Below are 19,647 nucleotides of genomic sequence, written 5' to 3'. Positions count from 1 at the left end.
TCATATTGACAACGGTCTTCAGTTCCAAACATTTGGTGTCGAATCCTTCAAACTGGTCCTCTCCATTTTATATCCAGACCAACCTCGCTCAAGGGGACTGAGGGACTCATCGCGAATCTTCTTGAGCTTGGCTTCCCGCTCCTTATCTTCCATACATAATCTGCTGCTGTTGGACAAGCTCTCGACCTCGAATAATCGGCGCTGACAATCCTGGCCATACAATGTTGGCCTTACCGAAACCAAACACCTGTCCTTTGTTCAAATCCTTGGGAGTAATACGTCCGGATCCCTTGCCTCGTTTTCGTTTCTTGCCGCCATTACTAACCGAAATGATTTATATCAGAACCATTTACCCAGAATCTGGGTAGATTCGACTCATCGGAGCAAAACCAGTTCACTCATTTTTTGACAACTCCATACAGCATGCAAAAATGAGTGCGATCTACCCAGTCACTGAGTAGCCTCGAAATAGCGTGTTGAAATAAAAAGGCATGACATTCATGTCGATGTTGTTCATTTGTCAACTTGTCACTCCCAACACAGTTTACCCATTTTTGGATAGGTTCAGTTTTGACCGATATGGGTGGATTCCACCCAAATTTGGGTAGTTTTGAAATAGCGTGTAGGTTCAGTTTTGACCGATCTGGGTGTATTTTACACAAATTTGAGTAGTTTTGAAATAGCGTGTCTCAAATGTGAGTAAAAGCATGTTTACCAATTTTTGAAAACTTCCGTTTTGGCTGCGGACTGAGACGTTTTTGACTCAAAAATGAGTAGCCTCAAAATAGCGTGTACACCCTTGCTAGGTAGATATGCAGCAAACATTGTTCCACCAACGCAACGGTTATTCGAGGGAGAAAATTATTTAATATTTAAGTGAAGTAGATACATATTTAAAATTTATTAATATTTGTTAAAGTGTCGCAAAATGGGAACTAAAACTGCAACGGTGCTCGATGTCCAGATGAATGTAGATATTATTACGGGCGAGTCGTGTTCGAAAATGTTGCAAACAATCGTACAAACGCTATTGTTCCAGAGAAGCCAAATCCCATTTTGCTATCAGATGTTCCGAGCTATTGTGAACAAGATAAAAGCCGAAATGGCTGGAACGGAGGAATCCAAATGGGGAAATTACCAGTTAGCTAAACAACGTGAAGTCGCTATCAAAACCTTGGAAGAATTACAAACCCTCTTCAAGGTTAGTGGTGGTAAAATGCAGTTTAAAATGTATATTTTTTTGTTTTCATAAAAAATTGTTATCGTTATGTTGCAGGAACTTGCAGTCATTGTAGAGAATAGTAAGCAGAATGTTCAAGCAATGGTTTTGTTTGGATCTACGGTGTATACTGCTAAGGAAGCATTTGTAATCAATCTTCCCATGGCGGACGAGAATCACTACGCTCAGCACCATCGACAAGGGTTGGAGTCAGCTTTGAAACAGATTACAAAGCAGATTATCCTGGCAGAAGAACTTTGTCCATCGGGAAAGTTCATTGGGCCTACCAATACATTTATGCTGCTGGGACTAGTACCCATGTGCCGAACGGAGCAGTCAAGGATGTCTAGCGAGGTTATTGAATACAGGCCAATCGAGAATTACCAATTACCCGCGAGCTGTCAAAAATATGTGATCGATGTTTCTGTCCGTGGAGTGTGTAACGAAAAACTGATCTGCTGTAAGCGAATGAATGTTTTCAGTGATTCTTTCCAAAGTATGCAAATAGAAGAAATGAAGGAAGTTATGAACGATAAGAAACAACAAGAGGTACATGAAAATCCAGAAAACATGTGGTACCAGATAGGGAAAGGCATTAAAGGGTACAAAGATGTATTGATTAGGGGAAAGTCTATTTGGAATGATGGATTGTAATGGTTATTATGTATGCTTTGACTGATGCATTAAGTTATTAAATTATGTAAGTAAAATATTTGAATGATAAATAAAAAATACTGTGTGTAAAAATAGTTCATTGTTGTCATATTTTTTAGACGTTCGTTGATTTCGATCAGTTTTGATGATTTTTCCTGGGACAGTCTCGTCATAGATAGAGGTCGTGCCAAAAATCGAATAATTTAACAATCACCATTATTATCGTTTACTTTCACACCGTATTTTCCAAACAAACAAACAAATAATTCAGTGTCAACATTTCAAAGGGGCGTAATTGCTTTTGTAAACAATGGCTTTAGCCGTCGATTTCTCGCAAATTAAAGCTCACCCCTCCAAATTAAAAATTCCAGCTGGTAGAGGATACATTCATCTACCTGTTGAAGTCATTGACTTTCACGTGTGAGCTTTTATTCGCGAGAAATCGACGGTTAAAGCCATTGTTGACAAAAGCAATTACGCCCCTTTGAAATGTTGACACTGAATTTATATGTAATATACGGTTCGAGCGTAAATGGAAGTATGTGTGAATATTTATTATAAAAAAACAACTTTTTTTTTTTAATTTTGTAAGATCTACATTCTGTTTGTATGACTTTTCATACATTCTACGTGTAATGCTTCTTAGGAATTCCATTTATCCTGGCATTCATAGTTTCATACATACATTGAACATGTATTTATTTTCAATATTATTTGGTGTGGCATTATTGCCCTGCCCTACTCTAATTGCCCCTTAATAAACCTGGAACTGCAGTGAGACTTGCTCCCTGCCCTGCCAGGGGAAGGACCTCTTTGTGCTTTAGGTTTAGCACAGACCTATATGTACTGTCCTATTCACTATAGTAGTCCCATTCATTAAAACAGCAAGCTGAGAAAAACACGTTTGAAGATTTTATTTCATGAATGGGACAACATAGTTTTGGTATTTTTCGCGGCATTTTCTGAACAAATTAGGCAACTTTTCGTGTACACTAAAGTGATAGTACCTAGGGGAAATGTTGGCTTCGGCAATACCTTAACTTATTATCGTCAGGGGGTAAAAACCGTCCTTGAGAACTCAATTTTGGCATGTGGATACGTTATGATTCAGAGCATCTATTGGCCAGTGAGGAGCGCCCACTGCTATCGGACTTAGTTCCAATTATCATACATATATTATCATACCTCATAAAAACTAGAGGCCCGTTATCTTCTCTACCCATGGTAGTAGCACAACTTTTCGGTCCGTCTCCGTCTTTGTCAATCTACCATTATATAGTCAGTACTTATTTAAACTTCTCCGTATGTTCATTATTCTCGTCCATATGTATTCTTGAAGATTCAACTGTGTAACAATTGCGAAAAAAAATTAACATACTATTGATTTCAATTAAAAACTGTTTTTTAATTATTAATTTAATTTTTGTTTTTCAAAAATACAAGCCTCGATTATTATTCGACGCATCATTTTAGATCACTATGAATAGTTGCCATCACATTCTCTATGCTTTTTTGCGGTTATGACTAAGTTTCATTGCGTTGATTCAGGCTGTCATCGAAATAAGTTTTACTGATGATTTTTCAGAAAAAAAAAATCAAACATTTATTACTTACGGTTGTATGGCGCTTCATTGCCGTTGGTCTTCATGTACTTCCTTTCGATGAGCTTCCAGGTGCGATAAATCTTTAAACATAATTCTACGATTATTTTCTTCGCACTCAAAGCAGCTATAGCAATTGTTCCCTTCGTGTGTTAACATATGGTTCATAGCCGCTGGTCTGGATAGGATTCGATAATTAAATAAATAAATAAATAAATAATAATAACATAATTTGAAAAAAAAAATATGTTTTCAAAATACCTTGATTTAAAGTTTTTCCCGCACTCACCACAGGAAACCGAATGGGAGATGGCCTTTCTTTTTTCAGTTGATTTGTAATGCGTCTGTTGATGGTATAAGCTCTCCAAAAGATCCTCGATTTGATTTTCATCGCACATAGCGCATTCGAACGAACCAGTGCGAATGGAGTCAAGCTCGTCAACATGCTTAGTTTTTAAGTGTTCCAATAATGCAATAGGAAGATCAAACAAATCAGAGCACAGAAGGCAATTCAGCGAGGGTTTCAACTTTTCGTCTGCCTTTTGATGTACCAACTTGTGACGTACTAGGTTGCGGTTACGCTTGAAACCTGCTCCACATTGTTTACACACGAAAGGGCGTTCGGGAAGGTGAACGCGATAATGGTCATTGAGTATGGTCTTCGAAGGAAACTTTCTTTCACAGGTTTCGCAAGTATATCTCCGTTCCATATGTTGCATCGTCAAATGTTGCCGAAGTTCATTTTGGCTGAAGTAGGATTTTCCACATTGAGAACATTTGAATGACTTTCCCGTATGTCTACCTTGATGGATACGAAGGGAGCTACGATCAGTGAAGGTTCTTGGACAAAAGGCGCATTGGTTGTCTTTAATGTTCAGATGTATTCGAAGGTGCTTTTTGAGTGTGTTTCGACCGCGATACACGTTTTTGCAATAGAGGCATTCTACCAGCGGAATTTTGCGGCTGCCTCGGTCAATAAATCCTGAAGGTTGAACCTCCATGGCCGCATCCATCATTTGCTGCTGTTCATTGGTAAGATTATAGCTTTCGTTAGGATTTTCTCTATCCTCTTCTGGAATGTCTTCGATTTCTTCTTCTTGCAGAACGATTTGTTCATCTATTATAGAAATCTGCTCATCTTCCAAGCGTTCGATAGTCACTACATCGTCTTCGGTACAGTTATCATCGCCATCATCAACGGTTGGTTTATCAATAAGATATTCCTCTCCATCATTACCATCTTCTTGCAATTCATCATTTTGAATAGATTCGAACTCGGCCTTGCCCTCTTTAACTGCAACGTGAAAATCATAATTATTTCTTTATCCAATCAATAAAAGGGCAAATACTTACCGCAATTGTTGTCTATAGATAGATTCAAAACTTTCCCTAGAACTTCGTAGGATTTTTCGCACGTTGCTTCAAATTCGACAAACTGTTCGACACAGGCAACACATTTCATGCAAATGCTGTTCGGAAAGCCATCATCTTCGTCGATCTTGGCCAGAAGAATATCCAACAATTGTGCAAGCCGTTCGTTCAGTTCAAGTTCGCCGGTGAAAATTCGAATGCATTTCTCCTTCGATAAGCAAAATCGGCAAAGTTGGTGAAAATCAGCCCGAATCCGAAACAAATCCATTTCAATACAGAGCTCAACTACCGGTTTTAACTTTATTACTATTTTGTCCTGACAAAAGGTTAACCAGCTTTATGTTTACCTAAATAAATTATAAAAAAAAAAATTATTCTTACTTTACTTCCATGGAAGTTTGGGAAGTAGTTTCGCGACGCGAAATTTTGCGAGATTTTGTTTATTTACTTTATTTAGTAAGTCACAAATCTTCACGGTAACCAGCGTAAACACATTAATGTGTATAATTTCACACATTTCGTGAAAAAAGGGAACTACTCATAAAATGTGTAAACTGCGTTTACACATTTATGTGTAAACCCATCGAACGTCAATAGATGTGTATTTTTTACACATTTTTCAAGAACAGTTTTTACTGTAATCATTCAAATAATTTAAATATGATAAGGACACATGGTTTTTTATTAATATCGGAGTTTTCTTATTTGTGTCAAGGATTAAATGAAAATTGATCGGATTCAATAATATTTTATTAAAAAAATCGCAGCCAGACACCGGACAATGAAAACCTTAATGTTTATTTTTCCTTTCTAGGACTTCCCGCATAAGCGCGAACCATAAATTGACCTTATCTAAAATGGTTAAAATTGTTTATAATCCCTGCTAAACTTCAACTGAAATGGTTATGGAACTTTACATGAACGTTTAATGATAAAGTTTTAACCTTAAGTATTATAGTTTTTTGGAAGTGGACCTTACAAATAATGGGTTGTTAAGAACCGTTACCATTCTAAATTCTTGTTTTCTCCATACATTTTCGGAAAGAAAACTATACTAAAACCTTTTAACTTATGGTTTGAGAACATTAATGGTAATGGTTATGGTAACCAGTAAGGTCCATGAATGGTTTTGTAACATCGATCAACTTTATGTGGAATATATCGCGAATTGGTTGTCTGTAAATTACTGATTACCAATTCACGATATATTTCACGTAAAGTTGAGCGATAATACAAAACCATTAATGGACCTTACTGACTACCATAACCATAACCATTAATGTTCTCAAACCATAAGTAAAAACGTTCTAATATAGTTCTCTTTTCGAAAATCTATGGAGAAAACAAGAATTTGGAATGGTAATGGTTCTTAACAACCCATTATTTGTAAGGTCCGCATCCAAAAAACCATAATACATAAGGTTAAAACTTTATCACACAAACGTTCATGTAAAGTTCCATAACCATTTCAGTTGAAGTTTAGCAGGGATTATAAACAATTTATAACCATTATCTGTAAGGTCATGTGATGGTTCGCGTTTATGCGGGTTAGCTATGAAAATAATATAAATTACTTACCCTCTAGCTTCCCTAATAAAAATGATATGGTTAATTTGCTTAACGACGTGTTCGGGGTATCATCCAAACCATTAGTGGAATAGTTCAATCATTAGGGTTATCGTTCGTTTATGGTAATTTTTTATTAGGGTTGTCCACCGTTGCTCTGTTACAGTTTGGACCGTAGTTTCTTATTTTTTCTGTTAAAATTGCTGAAAGTTTTTCGCTTTGGCAAATGTCGTGCATCAACGAAGGAGGAGGTGGCAAGATTTGAAGTTTTTTTTACCCATTAATGAGTATAAAAATAAACATTTTTTGACTGGTACTACATTCTTAAAATGTGTGTTTTTTTTTACACATTTTAAGATCTCCAAATTTACAAATTTTTTGACAGTGGCATATAAATATAAAAAATGTGTATTTTTTTACTCATTTATGTGTTTACGCTGGTTACCGTGTAGGGTTACAAACAGTGCAAACAGAACCGAAAACCTCACATACGGTAATTCGCTACACTGAAACAAATCGACATGTACCGTTTATTGGATCCATCTTATAACATAGCAATGTCAGCCGATTTTTTATTCATTCTATGTGATGATTGATAGATTCCATTTGATTATCACTTAAAAACTATGACTGCGATATGGAATGATTTCAATCGTAATTTCACATACTTAGTACTTGATAATAATAGGTAAGATGTATATGAATATTGACTGATATATTTCATGGTGAAAAACTGGTGATATGTAATGGGTGGGAACAGACATCTAGAAACAAATGGAAAATCATATAAGTTTGCACTATGAGAAAATTCAGTAAAATATACCTGTTTTCATGATGAATATTGTTCACTAAAAGATATATCTTATAAGATAATCATGTATATTTTATTGGAGTTGATTTTAACGATTTTGGACGTTTGTTGATATGTTGCGTGTGAACAGACATGTAGAAACTATTGGAGTGTCATTTAACTTTGCAGTATACCCTAATAAACGGGTACCATGCACTTACGATATCATAGATGGTACGTCCATACCACCTAAAGTTGGGATGATATCCCGAATTGGTTGTTAGGCGCTTCTTATGGTTATTGTTTATGCGGGTATGTATATCTCATTGGAATAGCTTCCTTTGATTTCTGAGGTTTAAAGATTGTAAACAGATCTATCCCAATCATTAAATAGTCATATAGGTTTGCCTTTTAAGAAATCCAACAGCAAACATTTGTTTTGGCATGGTTTTCTGGGATGAATATCGCTCCCAATAAAATACATCTTACATGATTGTTCTTTATAAATTATTGAAACAATTTTCAACGATGTTATCGTACTCTCATTAAAATAATTAGTCGAACTAAATATTGCTAACAACCGCAGAAAAAACTATCGTAGAAACAAAAATATTTGAGGTAAATTTAAACGTAAACTCAGTTTGTTCTGGCCACAAAAATAAATTAGGTTGATTTCAAACGTATTCCATGTTTGAAGTCATGTGAAATCAATGTTTAAAATAAAAATATTGTTATGTTTATTTTAAAAATATTCGTGTTGAAAATAAATGTTTTTGTTTTTGTTTGGTTTGACAGCTATGCGAACAAAAATAAATATTTTTATTTTAAACATGCTTCTTATGTTTAAAATAAACATACATATTTTGAAATTATTTTAATAGTTGATTGCAGGGTAAAGCAAGATAAAACGGATTGCAAAGAGAAAAAAACAAGATTTTCGGGCAGGGCATCTAAATTCCTGCTCTTTCACCCTTCGATTAAGGGTGACCTGTGGGTATTGGGGTCCTGGGCCGGGATGCGGGGACCCGTCGGAGTAGGTATCCGGGGGTTTCCAGTTCAGTGGAACCGGTAAAAATGTGTTATGTTAGCGTCGTTTTGTTGTTCTGCCACTAGTCCTCATATCGGTTTCTTTATACATTCGGTGTCGGAGGAGTATCCGGATTTTCGTTGTCCTTTCGAAGTCACGTGTGGAGGATTCTGTGGGGTTCCGCCGGTTTTGTTCGGCTGGTTTCCGGATCCATCTTCGGTTTTGCTACTTTCGGGCCGTTTTTTGTTGTGTTGAGCAATGGTGCCCTAATAAAATTGTTATGGTTATTTTGCTTAACGACGTGTTCTGGGTATCATCCAAACCATTTTGGGAATAGTTCAATCATTTGGGTTATCGTTCGTTTATGGTATTTATTTATTAGGGTGGGGCAACTTTTTCCGAATGTTACAAGAAGTAAATAAAAAGACACGACACGCTAAAAACCGTTTACCCAAATCCTATATTGTTGAAATAAACATGCTTTTAAATTTAATTCAAACATAAATATTTTAGTTTTAAACATGCTTTAAATTTACTTTAAATAATTCATATGTTTAGAGCAGGTATAAATCGGTAAAATATCTCAAAAATCGGTATTCTGATGAACCTTATCTGTATGTATCTAGTTCGGAACACGCTCTTGAAAGTACCCATTAATGTTTGAAAAAGACCCATTTTGAAGAAAAGTGGCTTAACTCATTAAATGAGTAAATTTTTTACCCATTAATGAGTATCTGTTACCCATTAATGAGTAATTGTTAATCATTAATGGGTAACAGATACTCATTAATGGGTAAAATTGTTTAATCATTAATGAGTTAAGCCACTTTTCTTAAAAATGGGTCTTTTTTACTCATTAATGAGTACTTTCAAGTTACACTGTAAGAAAAACTACTCAAAATTAAGTTTAAAAAAACTCAACGTTGGGTTCTATCATTTGAGGTCCGCCGTTGAGTGAATCAGAAAAGCGACGTTGGTTAAAATTTACTCAACTATTGAGTAATAATAAATAAACTCAAATATAAGTTTATTTTCATTGAGGTTGTCTTATGTGCCTTTAACCATTTCATTGTCACAAGCGTTGATAGACGAGTGGTCAACACACGGGCCCCGTAATCTCAACGTCCATGGTTCGGTTCCAGTCTGCTCCGTTTTATTATTTTTTGTCAACTTGGTCAACGTGGATTCATGATCAGGATTGCTCAAAATTGAGATTTCTTCTTTAACTTAATTTTACGTAGCCCCACGGAAGCCACGTGATGAGTGAAAGGAACTCAATTTTGGGTACTTTTTTCTTACCGTGTAGCGTGAAATCGCTATAAATACCTGGGGGGGGGATGTGCTGTCAAATCAGCCTACTGATCATCTTGTATGAAACTGGTTCCAAACGTAAACAAACGCTGTAGGTTTCTTATGGCTTGTTTACGTTTGGAACCAGTTATGCGAGGTAGGCGACGATTGTTCGTATTTGACAGCCACCTCCCCCCCTTGATAAATACCGATAAATCGGTATATCTGGCAACGCTGGTACACACGGCCACTGCGAGTAGCCCCACTTTTATCGAAAATAAATTTTCAATTTTATTTTTTTTTTTTTGCATTTGCATTTGGTTTGTTTGCAATGGCCGTGTTCATAATTGTTTCGTGCTTTCATTCATTTTGTGCAATGTGTACACGGTAAGAAAAAAAGTACCAGTTCACTTTTACCTACTTTAAACTTGTTTGTCTCATTTTCTCCTTCTAATGTTGTCAAAAACAAATAGCAAAACCACCCAACAGGGGTAGTAAAGTAAGGGAACCCAGCGTTGAGTATAAACATATTTACCTCCTTTTGGGTACAACTAACTTATTTTTGTGTAGAAACCGTGTGGAACATTCCATACGAATTACACACAAGTGAATGAAAACTACTTTGACCCGCTTTATACTGAGGATAAAAAAAAAGTAAAGACAGGCGCACAATGCATACGTTTTCGGGTTTTTTGACAGATAATGCATGGGCTAACTGTCATAAAACCTGAAAACGTATCCATTGTGCGCCGGCCTTAAGCATTCCATAAGAACCACTTATGAATTTTAGCCACAAGAAATTTCAGTTAAAGTTTAGCAGGGAATTTAAACAAATTTCAACAATTTTTGATAAGGTCATGTGGTCCGTATTTATGCGGGTTCCCCCTTTTTTACTGTAAATTGCTCAAATATGTACCATGATTTTCATTGTTGTGAACCATGAATTTCGTTGTGATTTTATGGTAATAAAAAAAATCCCCAATGTTTTGACAGTAAATACACAGAAAAAAAAAGTTTTTGAATATTACATCCAAACTGCTGCAACCAGGTCAATCCATCACGGTAAGAAAAAAAAATACTCAAAATTAAGTTTAAAAAAACTCAACGTTGGGTTCTATCATTTGAGGTCCGCCGTTGAGTGAATCAGAAAAGCGGTGTTGGTTAAAATATACTCAACTATTGAGTAATAATAAATGAACTCAAATAGGGGAAAAGTTGGCTTCGGCAATACCTTAACCTATTATCGTCAGGGGGGTAAACAACGTCCTTGAGAGCTCAATTTTGGCATGTGGATACATTGTGTTTCAGAGCAACCATTGACCAAATTTGAGTGCTCTAGGACTTTGTTTACCCCCTGACGATAATAGGTTAAGGTATTGCCGAAGCCAACTGTTCCCCTATAAGTTTATTTTCATTGAGGTTGCTCTTATGCGCCTTTAACCATTTCATTTTCACAAGCGTTGATAGACGAGTGGTCAACACACGGGCCCCGTAATCTCAACGTCCATGGTTCGGTTCCAGTCTGCTCCGTCTTATTATTTTTTTGTCAACTTGGTCAACACTCAAAAATATTAGAAAACAAATATAGATTAAATTTTATGCATTTTATGCTTTTTCAAAATTTATACATTGGTTCGATTAAAATTTTCGTCAAAATTATACTAAGTCCGAATAACGGAGTGGAATTCGATCAGTGTTTACTAAAATGACAGGAAAAAGAACATCTGGATTCCCTTCGGAGCTTCGTGCTGGTGAAGAGCTTTGTTCCGGCGTATTTTTACTGCGCCTGTGATCTGCTGGACAGCATCGAAATTGTTAGTATTTTTTAAATAATATTCATAAAAAATAAACTAATTCAAAAAGCTTCCTGAGACCAGGGTTGCTTCCACTCACTTGCTATAAAACATATTTTTTGGAATTATGCAATCCTTAGATGATATAATGATATGTTGAACTTGTAAGTAACGAGAAGAGGGTGTAAAGTATGTGTTTGACTCACAAAATCTGTCAATTTCACTTTCAGAGCGTGACAATAAGCGATCTTATGATTCGTGAGCGTTCACTCAGAGTGAGCACTCACGAGTCGTAAAATTGCTGATTGTGACGCACTGAAAGCAATATTGACAGATTGTATGCGTCAAACACATACTTCACGTCCTCTTCTTGTAACTTGAAAGTACTAATTATCTCTATACCATCTCATGATTTCATAATAAAAAAAAAACATTTTTTATAGTAAGTGAGTGGAAGTAACCCTGCCTGAGACAATTTTTATTTCTATTTGAAAACAATAATATTTACCATAAATACAAAATACATTCTCTCGAATAAACCGTACCTATGCATTGTAAGTATATTTCGATTTTATACTATGGCACGCATAAACCATTTTTATACTAAGTTTGCATTCTCTCCCTTTATACCGACCTTTGCGTCGGTACGGAGAGTTGCGATTTAGCGTAACTTTTAAACTATTTAGATTTCAATATTTTTTGAGTGAACGTGGATTCATTAAAGCCCTACAGTAAAAGTATGGACGACTGACACCACAAAACTGAAAAAAGCTGTTCCAATCCAATGACGTTTATATAAGGTCTGGGCCAAAGGGCTTATTGGTGTTAGTGAAATGTGCAAATGTTTAGTGGTGTTCGTATTTTATTACAATGTTTATCTTTTTACACGAAACAGCTGTTGGCAGTGACGTATTTCTATGTGTTCTCAGTATGTTGGCAGTGACGTATTTCTGTCTGTTCGCAGATGTTCAGCAATGTTTACAACATTTTTGCTTCTAACACCAGCAAGCTGCCTGTTGGCCCAGACCTTATATAAATGTCATTGGTTCCAATCGAGCAAAGCGATGCATTTTGACGGTTCGATTGGAACAACTTTTGACAGACGTCCATACTTTTACTGTAGGGCTTTAGGATTCATGATCAGGATTACTCAAAATTGAGTTTTCTTCTTTAACTTAATTTTACCTAGCCCCATGGAAGCCACGTGATAAGTGAAAGGAACTCAATTTGTAGTTTTTCTTAAACGCTGTCCAGACTGGAGAGTTATAACATGTTATAACGGTTGTCAACTAATTGCAACACAAAAACCACCATCAAGATAGCGCTATAACATGTTATAACTCTGTAGTCTGAACGTACTATTACCGTGCATCGGTTGTGTAATATAACCTTGTACGATGTACATCGATTTTGCCAACAAAATTACATCCATTGATGTAATATTGTATCTGCTTTTTGCTATTACATCATTATTTCATACATCAGCTTGAATTACATTGATCGATATTACATTTTTTTTTGCTGTGTTTCATAATTACAATGACAATGAAAATTTTTTTAAAATTTAATGTATTTTTATAGGATTTTTACGGGTTACTTTTGCGTACTTTTTTCTTACCGTGTAGTTTTGTTTACAATCAGAGAAAACTGGAAACTGTAAAATAATTATTCTGTTTGCAGGGTTTGCAGTGATCAGGCCGCGTCAAGTTCTAGTATTTTATATAGTGAATAATTCGGGTTGATTCGTTGTTAAATAGGACTATTTCACCCAGTATAAACTAAAACTTGTTTCAGCATTTGAATTTGAAATACGTTCTAGTAATGGATCCAAATAAGAAGAAATCCATTTCCTCCAAGCTTTCGGTGCTGTGCAGAACTTGTTTGATGGCAGAAAACGAATTGGATCTGTATCAAATTGCTGATATATTCCTGGAAGAGGACGAGATTACCAGCCAGATCCAGTCTTTCGAGGAGGTTCTTTGTTTGTTTATCGACGATGAGGTAAAACCGGCTTCGTTAAAAAATTTAACACTGCTGTATTGCATATTCATTTAATTTCTCTTGCAGGTTGGCAATCAAAAAGATCGTCTTCCGAAAAGTATCTGTATGGCCTGTATCGAAAAAGCTCGATCTGCATTCCAATTTATTGAGATGTGTCGTCAAACGGATGCTCTATTGCAGGAGCTACTGAGGGGCCCGAAAAATGAACAGAAGCCAGAAGAGACGGTAGTGGCTGAACTGGATGTGAAAGTCCCTTTAGAAACCCATACAGTATTCACTGAAGAAATCGAGATGCAAAGTACGGATGCAGAAGAGCCTAGTGAAATTGAAACTAAGAAAGAAGTTCAGACCGGTGATGATAATGGAGAATCTACCGAGGAGGAATCGAAGCCGGCAGTAGCAAAGCAAACAAAACGGCATGTTTGTGATGTTTGTTATAAAACTTTTACGCAACCGCAGACCTTGAATCGTCACAAGAAAATTCACTCGAAGGATAGCGAACCCGGGAAGTCGTGCAACTACTGCAGTCGTATGTTCTTGCGTGCGGATGATTTACGTCGTCATATCCGAACGCATACCAACGAACGACCATATGTATGCGAGCTCTGTGCAAGGGCCTACAAGCAATCCTTCGAACTGAAAGAGCACAAGGCATCAGCACATCCTGAGTCTGGCGTTCGAAAAGTGCACACGTGTTCAATCTGTAATAAGCAGTTAACAACTCGGAATGGATTGTATGTACATATGAAGGCGCATCGAGGAGAGAAAAATCATGTGTGCGCTTTTTGCGACAAACGGTTCGTCACTTCCGGAGAATTATCATCCCACATGAAGCATGTTCATACAAATGAAATCAACGCTGAGCAACTGCCTTGTGGCGTGGAAGGGTGCACGAAAAAATTCGTTACAAAGGCTGCCCTGCGGCATCATCGCATTACTAAGCATGCAATCAGTGATGAAAGAGGAACAAAGTAAGGCCAATCATCGGTGCAGGCAAGGTAGGTACGCTGGTTGTTTCAATAAAGATGTCATGTGCGGGAAAACTGTGTGCCAGAAATAACGCTAACGTGATATTTCAATACTAGAGAAATTGCCTTGCAAATTTAGTTTAGCTAAATACTGTTACTACACACCTATCCCGGTCACGTAAACCAACATCGCCATCGGGAAGGGGAATCTTCGAGAAGTCATTGTTAACAAAAGCTGTTAGGCCCTTATTTTAGCTCTATATATTCACTACCTTTATTAGATACAGTAGAAAAGATCAACGTATGCAAAGCAAAGTATACCTCTTTAATTTCAAGTATTACCATCTCTGTGCGTTACTAAATGTTCATTCAAATTCTTCGAACGCTTGAACGTCCTATCACACAAGCTGCACGCGTAAGGTCTAACGTCCGAATGAATCTTCTCGTGTTCCTTCAAGTGATACCTGCAAAATTAAAGCACAAAAACCGTTTGTGAAATAATAATTTAGCTTGTTGTGCCCAAATTAATGTCTTACTTCATGGCAAACATTTTCCCGCATTCATCACACTTAAACTTTCGCTGTTCATGGTTCAAACTGTTGTGCTGTAGCAGGCCTGTAGATGTATAGTACGATTTGCTACAGATGTTGCATGTGAAATCTTTCGAATCCCGGTGCTTCACCACGTCGTGGTACCGCAGCGAGCTACGGTCGGTGAACGATTCCGGGCAGTGCTCGCATTGATACTTTTTTATTTTGAGATGGACTGAATTTATGTGCTTGCGCAGGGTGGTATCGTGGGCAAACTGTTTACTGCAATAGGAACAAGCGTGGCGCTTGACACCGGAATGCATTGGCAGGTGCTTGCTAAGTTGAGATACAAACTTTCCACATATCGGACAGTTTTTCCCCTTTCTTAGCGATGGTTTGATGATTTCCGACTCATCGTCATTATTATCTGACTCAGGATAATTAGTGTACGCTTGCTCATCCATACTTGTCTCATCTAGAGGTTGTTCACTTTCGTCTATAGAATTGAATTTTACATCGACATTTTCATGTTCAAAGTTTTGTATAAATTCTGCCTTTTCTGCACAACTGATTTCTTCGGTATGTACTTCTGTGCAGCTCTGTGAGTTCGTTGAATGCAGTTCCGTGATTTGCTGAAGAATTTCGTATGCTTCTTGGCAGCGTTGCTCAAGCTCTGCAAATTCGAGCACGCACTTGAGGCATTTTTGACAAATATTGTTCGGCAAGCCATCATTCTCATCGACCTGAAATTATAATAAACATTCATTATATAGATTCGCATACCATTAACTAAACTGCAAAACTACAAATTGATAAGCCACACGATACGCAACATTTAGGGCCGATTTCTTCATTTTCTACCCACATAGATAAACCTGGTATACAGCTTAAGCAAATGCGAAGAAATCGGCTCTTAGAGGTAGAAAGAATATTCATGTAACTTCTTAGGTACCTTGGAAACAATGAAATCGATTGCTTTTTCCAGGTGTTCATTAATCATACCATGGGACAGAATTTCCACACAGTTATTCTGTGATAAACAAAACCGACAAACGTTGCTGAAATTATCGGACAAATACTTGCTGTCGTACTCTATCATGCTTTAGCTTTCACTTTAATGTATTTTTTAAATATATTTAAAGCATTTAAAGGTTAATAAAACTGAAAGAAAGTCAAAAAGTGTTGGCTGTTTTATTTGCATGTAACCTATTTAAAAAAGTTTGTTTTGTTTTGGGTTTTGTATTGTTTATACACACTAAAATTATTCAACACGCTGAAAGAAAAGTTTACACGGTAAGAACAAAATACTCAAAATTAAGTTTAAATAACTCAACGTTGGGTTCTATACTTAATTTGAGATCCGCAATCGGAGTGAATCAGAAAAGTGGCGTTGGTTCAAATTTACTCATCTATTCACGGAGAATCGAAAGATCTCCAAATTTAGTCGCTTGTACTCATCTTGACGATTGTGCTACATTTCCCCGAATGTTGTTTCCCCGAATGCTCATATCCCCAGAGTTGATAATAGAAGAGTTACACGGATAGAAATCTCCTTATACCTTTTGGCAAATTTCTATTGCTGATTATTCATAAAATGTATAAGTCAACTAATAAGCAGATGCCTTGCAAAAAGTTAATAAAGATCATGTGTCCAATGAAATGTATAAGCGGTCACACCTTTTATGCATTCTTATACACTGACCGAATTTGACATATTCCTGTTATGTGGAAGTCTAATAAATTTGCGCTATAAGATAATCCATTGAAAATGATATGATTGAAAATGTGTCAGGTAAATTCTATATGAATATCTGATACATTTACAATGCTGATAATTTGGTAACTTTTATATGATCGTCATATGATAAATGAAAATCGATCAAATTATAATAATTAACTGAAATGAATTTGAAACCCATAAGCATAAGCTATACTTTTCACCACAATATAATATATGTGTCATAAATCAATCGAAGTAAAGTTTATGTGAAAATAACATGAAATTTACTTCTTCTTTTGACACATATATTTAATCGATTTCTAAAAATAAATTCGAAAAATAAACATCAGGCAGTGGGAGCTTTCACAGTTGTGCCTTTTTTTTATTGTAGCTGATTTGGGATTCGATCAAGATCTGTTGAGGTGTGATGCTTTCGGTGTCTGTGCTCGATTCCACTGGGCTACGGCTGACTTCAAGATTGAGCTCGTTCAAATAGCATGAAGTAAGAACAGCTCTCCCGACATGGAATGTAGTGCAACTTTATGCTCGTTTTGCTAGAGTGAAGACAAATAGCACTGACAAATTTATGTTCCGTTTCGGTGGTGTGGTTTGTTCAAATCTTTCTTAATGCACCTGTGTGCAATAAATCAACGTCTAAATTATATGATTTGATAGAACTGGCTCATGAAGTTCGAATACTACTTAGGGCTGGAATCTGAATTAGCCGTGTAGAAGGCTTACAATTAGAATCATAGCAAAGTAAATATTACAGTAGAATCATTTTTTTTCAATCTCAATACATTCTTTTCTGGAACCAATTATCATATGAAACAATAACAAACAAAGATTATTCAATACAGTATCATTGTTGTTAGTAGTATTTAGTTCAACTAATCATTTTAATGAGTGTACGTTAACATCGTTGAAAATTGTTTCAATAATTTATAAAGAACAATCATGTAAGATGTATTTTATTGGGAGCGATATTCATCCCAGAAAAACATGCAAAAACAAATGCTTGCTGTTGGATTTCTTAAAAGGCATTTCTATATGACTATTTAATGATTTGGATAGATCTGTTTACAATCTTTAAACGTCAAAAATCAAAGCAAGCTATTACAATGAGATATACATGTTTTCCTATACTGCAAAGTTAAATGACAGTCCAATAGTTTCTACATGTCTATTTACACGCGACATATCAACAAACGTCAAAAATCAGTAAAAGCAACTCCAATAAAATATACATGATTATCTTATAAGATATATATTTTAGTGAGCAATATTCATCATGAAAACAGGTATATTTTACTGAATTTTCTCATAGAGCAAACTTATATGATTTTCCATTAGTTTCCCACCCACCCATGACATATCAACAGTTTTTCACCATGAAATATATCAGACAATATTCATATACTTCTTACCTTCGCTAACCACGTTCGAAGCAAAGTATTATCAAATACTAAGTATGTGAAATTACGATAGAAATCATTCCATATTGCAGTCATAGTTTTTAAGTGATAATCCAATGGAATCTATCAATCATCACATAGAATGAATAAATCTGCTGACATTGCTATGTTATAAGATGGATCCAATAAACGGTACATGTCGATTTGTTTCAGTGTAGGACCTATGTGGTTTGTCTTAGGATTGGGCGATCTTGGATCGATCTTTGGAAGATCGATCTTTTTCATCCCGATTTCTGATTTTTCGGATCGATTCTTTGTCCACGAAGAAATCGAAAAAAATCGATCTCTTCTTTAGATCTTTTCGATCTTCAACAAAAAAAAAATAGGTGTTAAATTTTGTAATTGTATTGACATCGCTACCTCCCTCCTTACCGTCACGACAACATTTAATTGAATATAATAAAGGGAAGAATTTCTTGGGGTACCAACGTAAACAAGCGTATAGTCCATTGATGGTCCGAAAGTGAGGATAACAATAACAAAAAATTTCGCTAGAGCGAAAGTGAGGATAGCAAACTAAGCACTTGAAAATGGGATTTCGCAAGTGTGCAAGGTAAGATCCATTAAAATTAAAACCATAAGATCGATCTACAAAAGATCGATTCTTTGGTACCGATTTAATCAGTGGACCGATTCTAGAGCCAAATATAAGATCGATCTTTCTCTGAAAATCGCCCAATCCTAGTTTGTCTTATGGAATGTAAAGGCTGATGTTTTGGCAAAAATGTATAAGTGAAACACATGAATAAAATGATTGATTTTCGTTTCGTGTACACAGACTGAAACCAAAATCTACCTAAACTGTCAAACCGTCTACCTATCGAGCATACACTCAAAAAATTTATCACATATCTAATGGATGAAAACCATGTGAACTTCACATAGCTTTCATGTGATCACATAGCTAAAAATCCCACCACAAAATCACATGAATATTATGAGGCCGATGAAATTCATATGAAAAATCATATAAAATTAACGTGATCCCATAAATGTTATGTGAAATTCAGATGAATCCCATTAATTTTGTTTATGGATGAAAATCATTTGCGTTTCCAATGGAAGCTACATGAAAACTATTTTCGGTGTAGTAGACAAACTGACTCTGTTGCGTGGGAAGTATTGTTATCGAAACTAGAGTCGGTGTATAATGAGTCACGCCAAGAGTGAAGCCAAGTCTACCTATTGAGCTGTCAAACCGGCTACCTATCGTGCAGAGTAAACAAACATTACGATGCTATGAAAGGTCCACGAAAGGTATTGCAATAAAATATAAAATATAATCGAAGAAATGATCATAAACTAGCAGTGAGCAATAAATTGTCATGGAATACGTTTGGTAATGATCACTTATGAGAATTTCTACTATTTTTGGTTGAGATAATTTGACTAAATCACTGATATAATGATTTACTACAGCCGCTATTTTTTTTTCTCGCTAGAAGTCATTTGAAGTTGATGTAGAAGTCATCTGTTGCCAAGTGAAAAGAAAGGGAATCTTTCGAAAACCGTGATGCGAGTTCAACTGTTTTTCTCTTGGCGTGACTCATTATACACCGACTCTAATCGAAACTAGAGGAAACTGTCACAACGCAGGTGTAAACAAAAACAAATGTTGCCAACATTAAAAAAAATGTCCATT

General features: G+C 36.0%; 4 protein-coding genes across 5 annotated transcripts; 2 read left to right on the top strand and 2 right to left on the bottom strand.

Moving 5' to 3' along the window:
- Positions 1-816: 816 nt before the first annotated feature.
- LOC135708061 (uncharacterized) lies at positions 817-1,944 on the top strand. The gene is made up of 2 exons (XM_065230010.1): positions 817-1,201; positions 1,277-1,944. Exons 1-2 carry the CDS (start codon positions 929-931, stop codon positions 1,871-1,873), a joined length of 870 nt encoding a protein of 289 aa, XP_065086082.1. The 5' UTR covers positions 817-928; the 3' UTR covers positions 1,874-1,944.
- Positions 1,945-3,391: 1,447 nt separating this feature from the next.
- Positions 3,392-5,204, bottom strand: LOC135707608 (zinc finger protein 37 homolog). Of its 2 annotated transcripts, XM_065229481.1 has the most exons (4): positions 4,828-5,204; positions 3,736-4,768; positions 3,488-3,652; positions 3,392-3,422 (listed from the first exon to the last, which is right to left on the bottom strand). In XM_065229481.1, exons 1-3 carry the CDS (start codon positions 5,111-5,113, stop codon positions 3,502-3,504), a joined length of 1,470 nt encoding a protein of 489 aa, XP_065085553.1. In that variant the 5' UTR covers positions 5,114-5,204; the 3' UTR covers positions 3,392-3,422; positions 3,488-3,501. The 2 variants fall into 2 exon arrangements, with proteins under 2 accessions (XP_065085553.1, XP_065085547.1); XM_065229475.1 differs by lacking the exon at positions 3,392-3,422 and having other exon boundaries at positions 3,431-3,652.
- A 7,837-nt stretch (positions 5,205-13,041) lies between these two features.
- On the top strand, positions 13,042-14,380 carry LOC135707602 (transcription factor Ouib-like). The gene is made up of 2 exons (XM_065229469.1): positions 13,042-13,312; positions 13,379-14,380. The coding sequence occupies exons 1-2, from the start codon at positions 13,133-13,135 to the stop codon at positions 14,285-14,287; spliced, it is 1,089 nt and encodes a 362-aa protein (XP_065085541.1). The 5' UTR covers positions 13,042-13,132; the 3' UTR covers positions 14,288-14,380.
- Positions 14,381-14,544: 164 nt separating this feature from the next.
- LOC135707594 (zinc finger protein 99-like) lies at positions 14,545-15,988 on the bottom strand. The gene is made up of 3 exons (XM_065229464.1): positions 15,763-15,988; positions 14,817-15,553; positions 14,545-14,744 (listed from the first exon to the last, which is right to left on the bottom strand). Exons 1-3 carry the CDS (start codon positions 15,907-15,909, stop codon positions 14,612-14,614), a joined length of 1,017 nt encoding a protein of 338 aa, XP_065085536.1. The 5' UTR covers positions 15,910-15,988; the 3' UTR covers positions 14,545-14,611.
- Positions 15,989-19,647: the final 3,659 nt, after the last annotated feature.

The sequence above is a fragment of the Ochlerotatus camptorhynchus genome, unplaced genomic scaffold, assembly GCF_037179485.1.
Source record: "Ochlerotatus camptorhynchus isolate MF236.1 unplaced genomic scaffold, CSIRO-AGI_Acam_v1.1 ptg000025l, whole genome shotgun sequence".
NCBI classification, from domain to species: domain Eukaryota; kingdom Metazoa; phylum Arthropoda; class Insecta; order Diptera; family Culicidae; genus Ochlerotatus; species Ochlerotatus camptorhynchus.
The sequence above is the reverse complement of the archived record's forward strand: the minus strand, read 5'-3'. Positions and strand labels throughout refer to the sequence as shown.

What these genes read in the sequence shown, in the direction of transcription:
- LOC135707594 (XM_065229464.1), bottom strand. Translation starts at nt 15,909, where the DNA reads ATGATAGAGTACGACAGCAAGTATTTGTCCGATAATTTCAGCAACGTT. An exon ending in TCGATTTCATTGTTTCCAAG is followed by an intron (nt 15,554 to 15,762) that starts GTACCTAAGAAG and finishes TTATAATTTCAG; the next exon opens with GTCGATGAGAATGATGGCTT. An exon ending in GGGAAAATGTTTGCCATGAA is followed by an intron (nt 14,745 to 14,816) that starts GTAAGACATTAA and finishes TTAATTTTGCAG; the next exon opens with GTATCACTTGAAGGAACACG.
- LOC135707602 (XM_065229469.1), top strand. Translation starts at nt 13,133, where the DNA reads ATGGATCCAAATAAGAAGAAATCCATTTCCTCCAAGCTTTCGGTGCTG. An exon ending in GTTTGTTTATCGACGATGAG is followed by an intron (nt 13,313 to 13,378) that starts GTAAAACCGGCT and finishes TTTCTCTTGCAG; the next exon opens with GTTGGCAATCAAAAAGATCG.
- LOC135707608 (XM_065229481.1), bottom strand. Translation starts at nt 5,113, where the DNA reads ATGGATTTGTTTCGGATTCGGGCTGATTTTCACCAACTTTGCCGATTT. An exon ending in ATCTATAGACAACAATTGCG is followed by an intron (nt 4,769 to 4,827) that starts GTAAGTATTTGC and finishes TTCACGTTGCAG; the next exon opens with TTAAAGAGGGCAAGGCCGAG. An exon ending in GGGAAAAACTTTAAATCAAG is followed by an intron (nt 3,653 to 3,735) that starts GTATTTTGAAAA and finishes AATCCTATCCAG; the next exon opens with ACCAGCGGCTATGAACCATA.
- LOC135708061 (XM_065230010.1), top strand. Translation starts at nt 929, where the DNA reads ATGGGAACTAAAACTGCAACGGTGCTCGATGTCCAGATGAATGTAGAT. An exon ending in AATTACAAACCCTCTTCAAG is followed by an intron (nt 1,202 to 1,276) that starts GTTAGTGGTGGT and finishes GTTATGTTGCAG; the next exon opens with GAACTTGCAGTCATTGTAGA.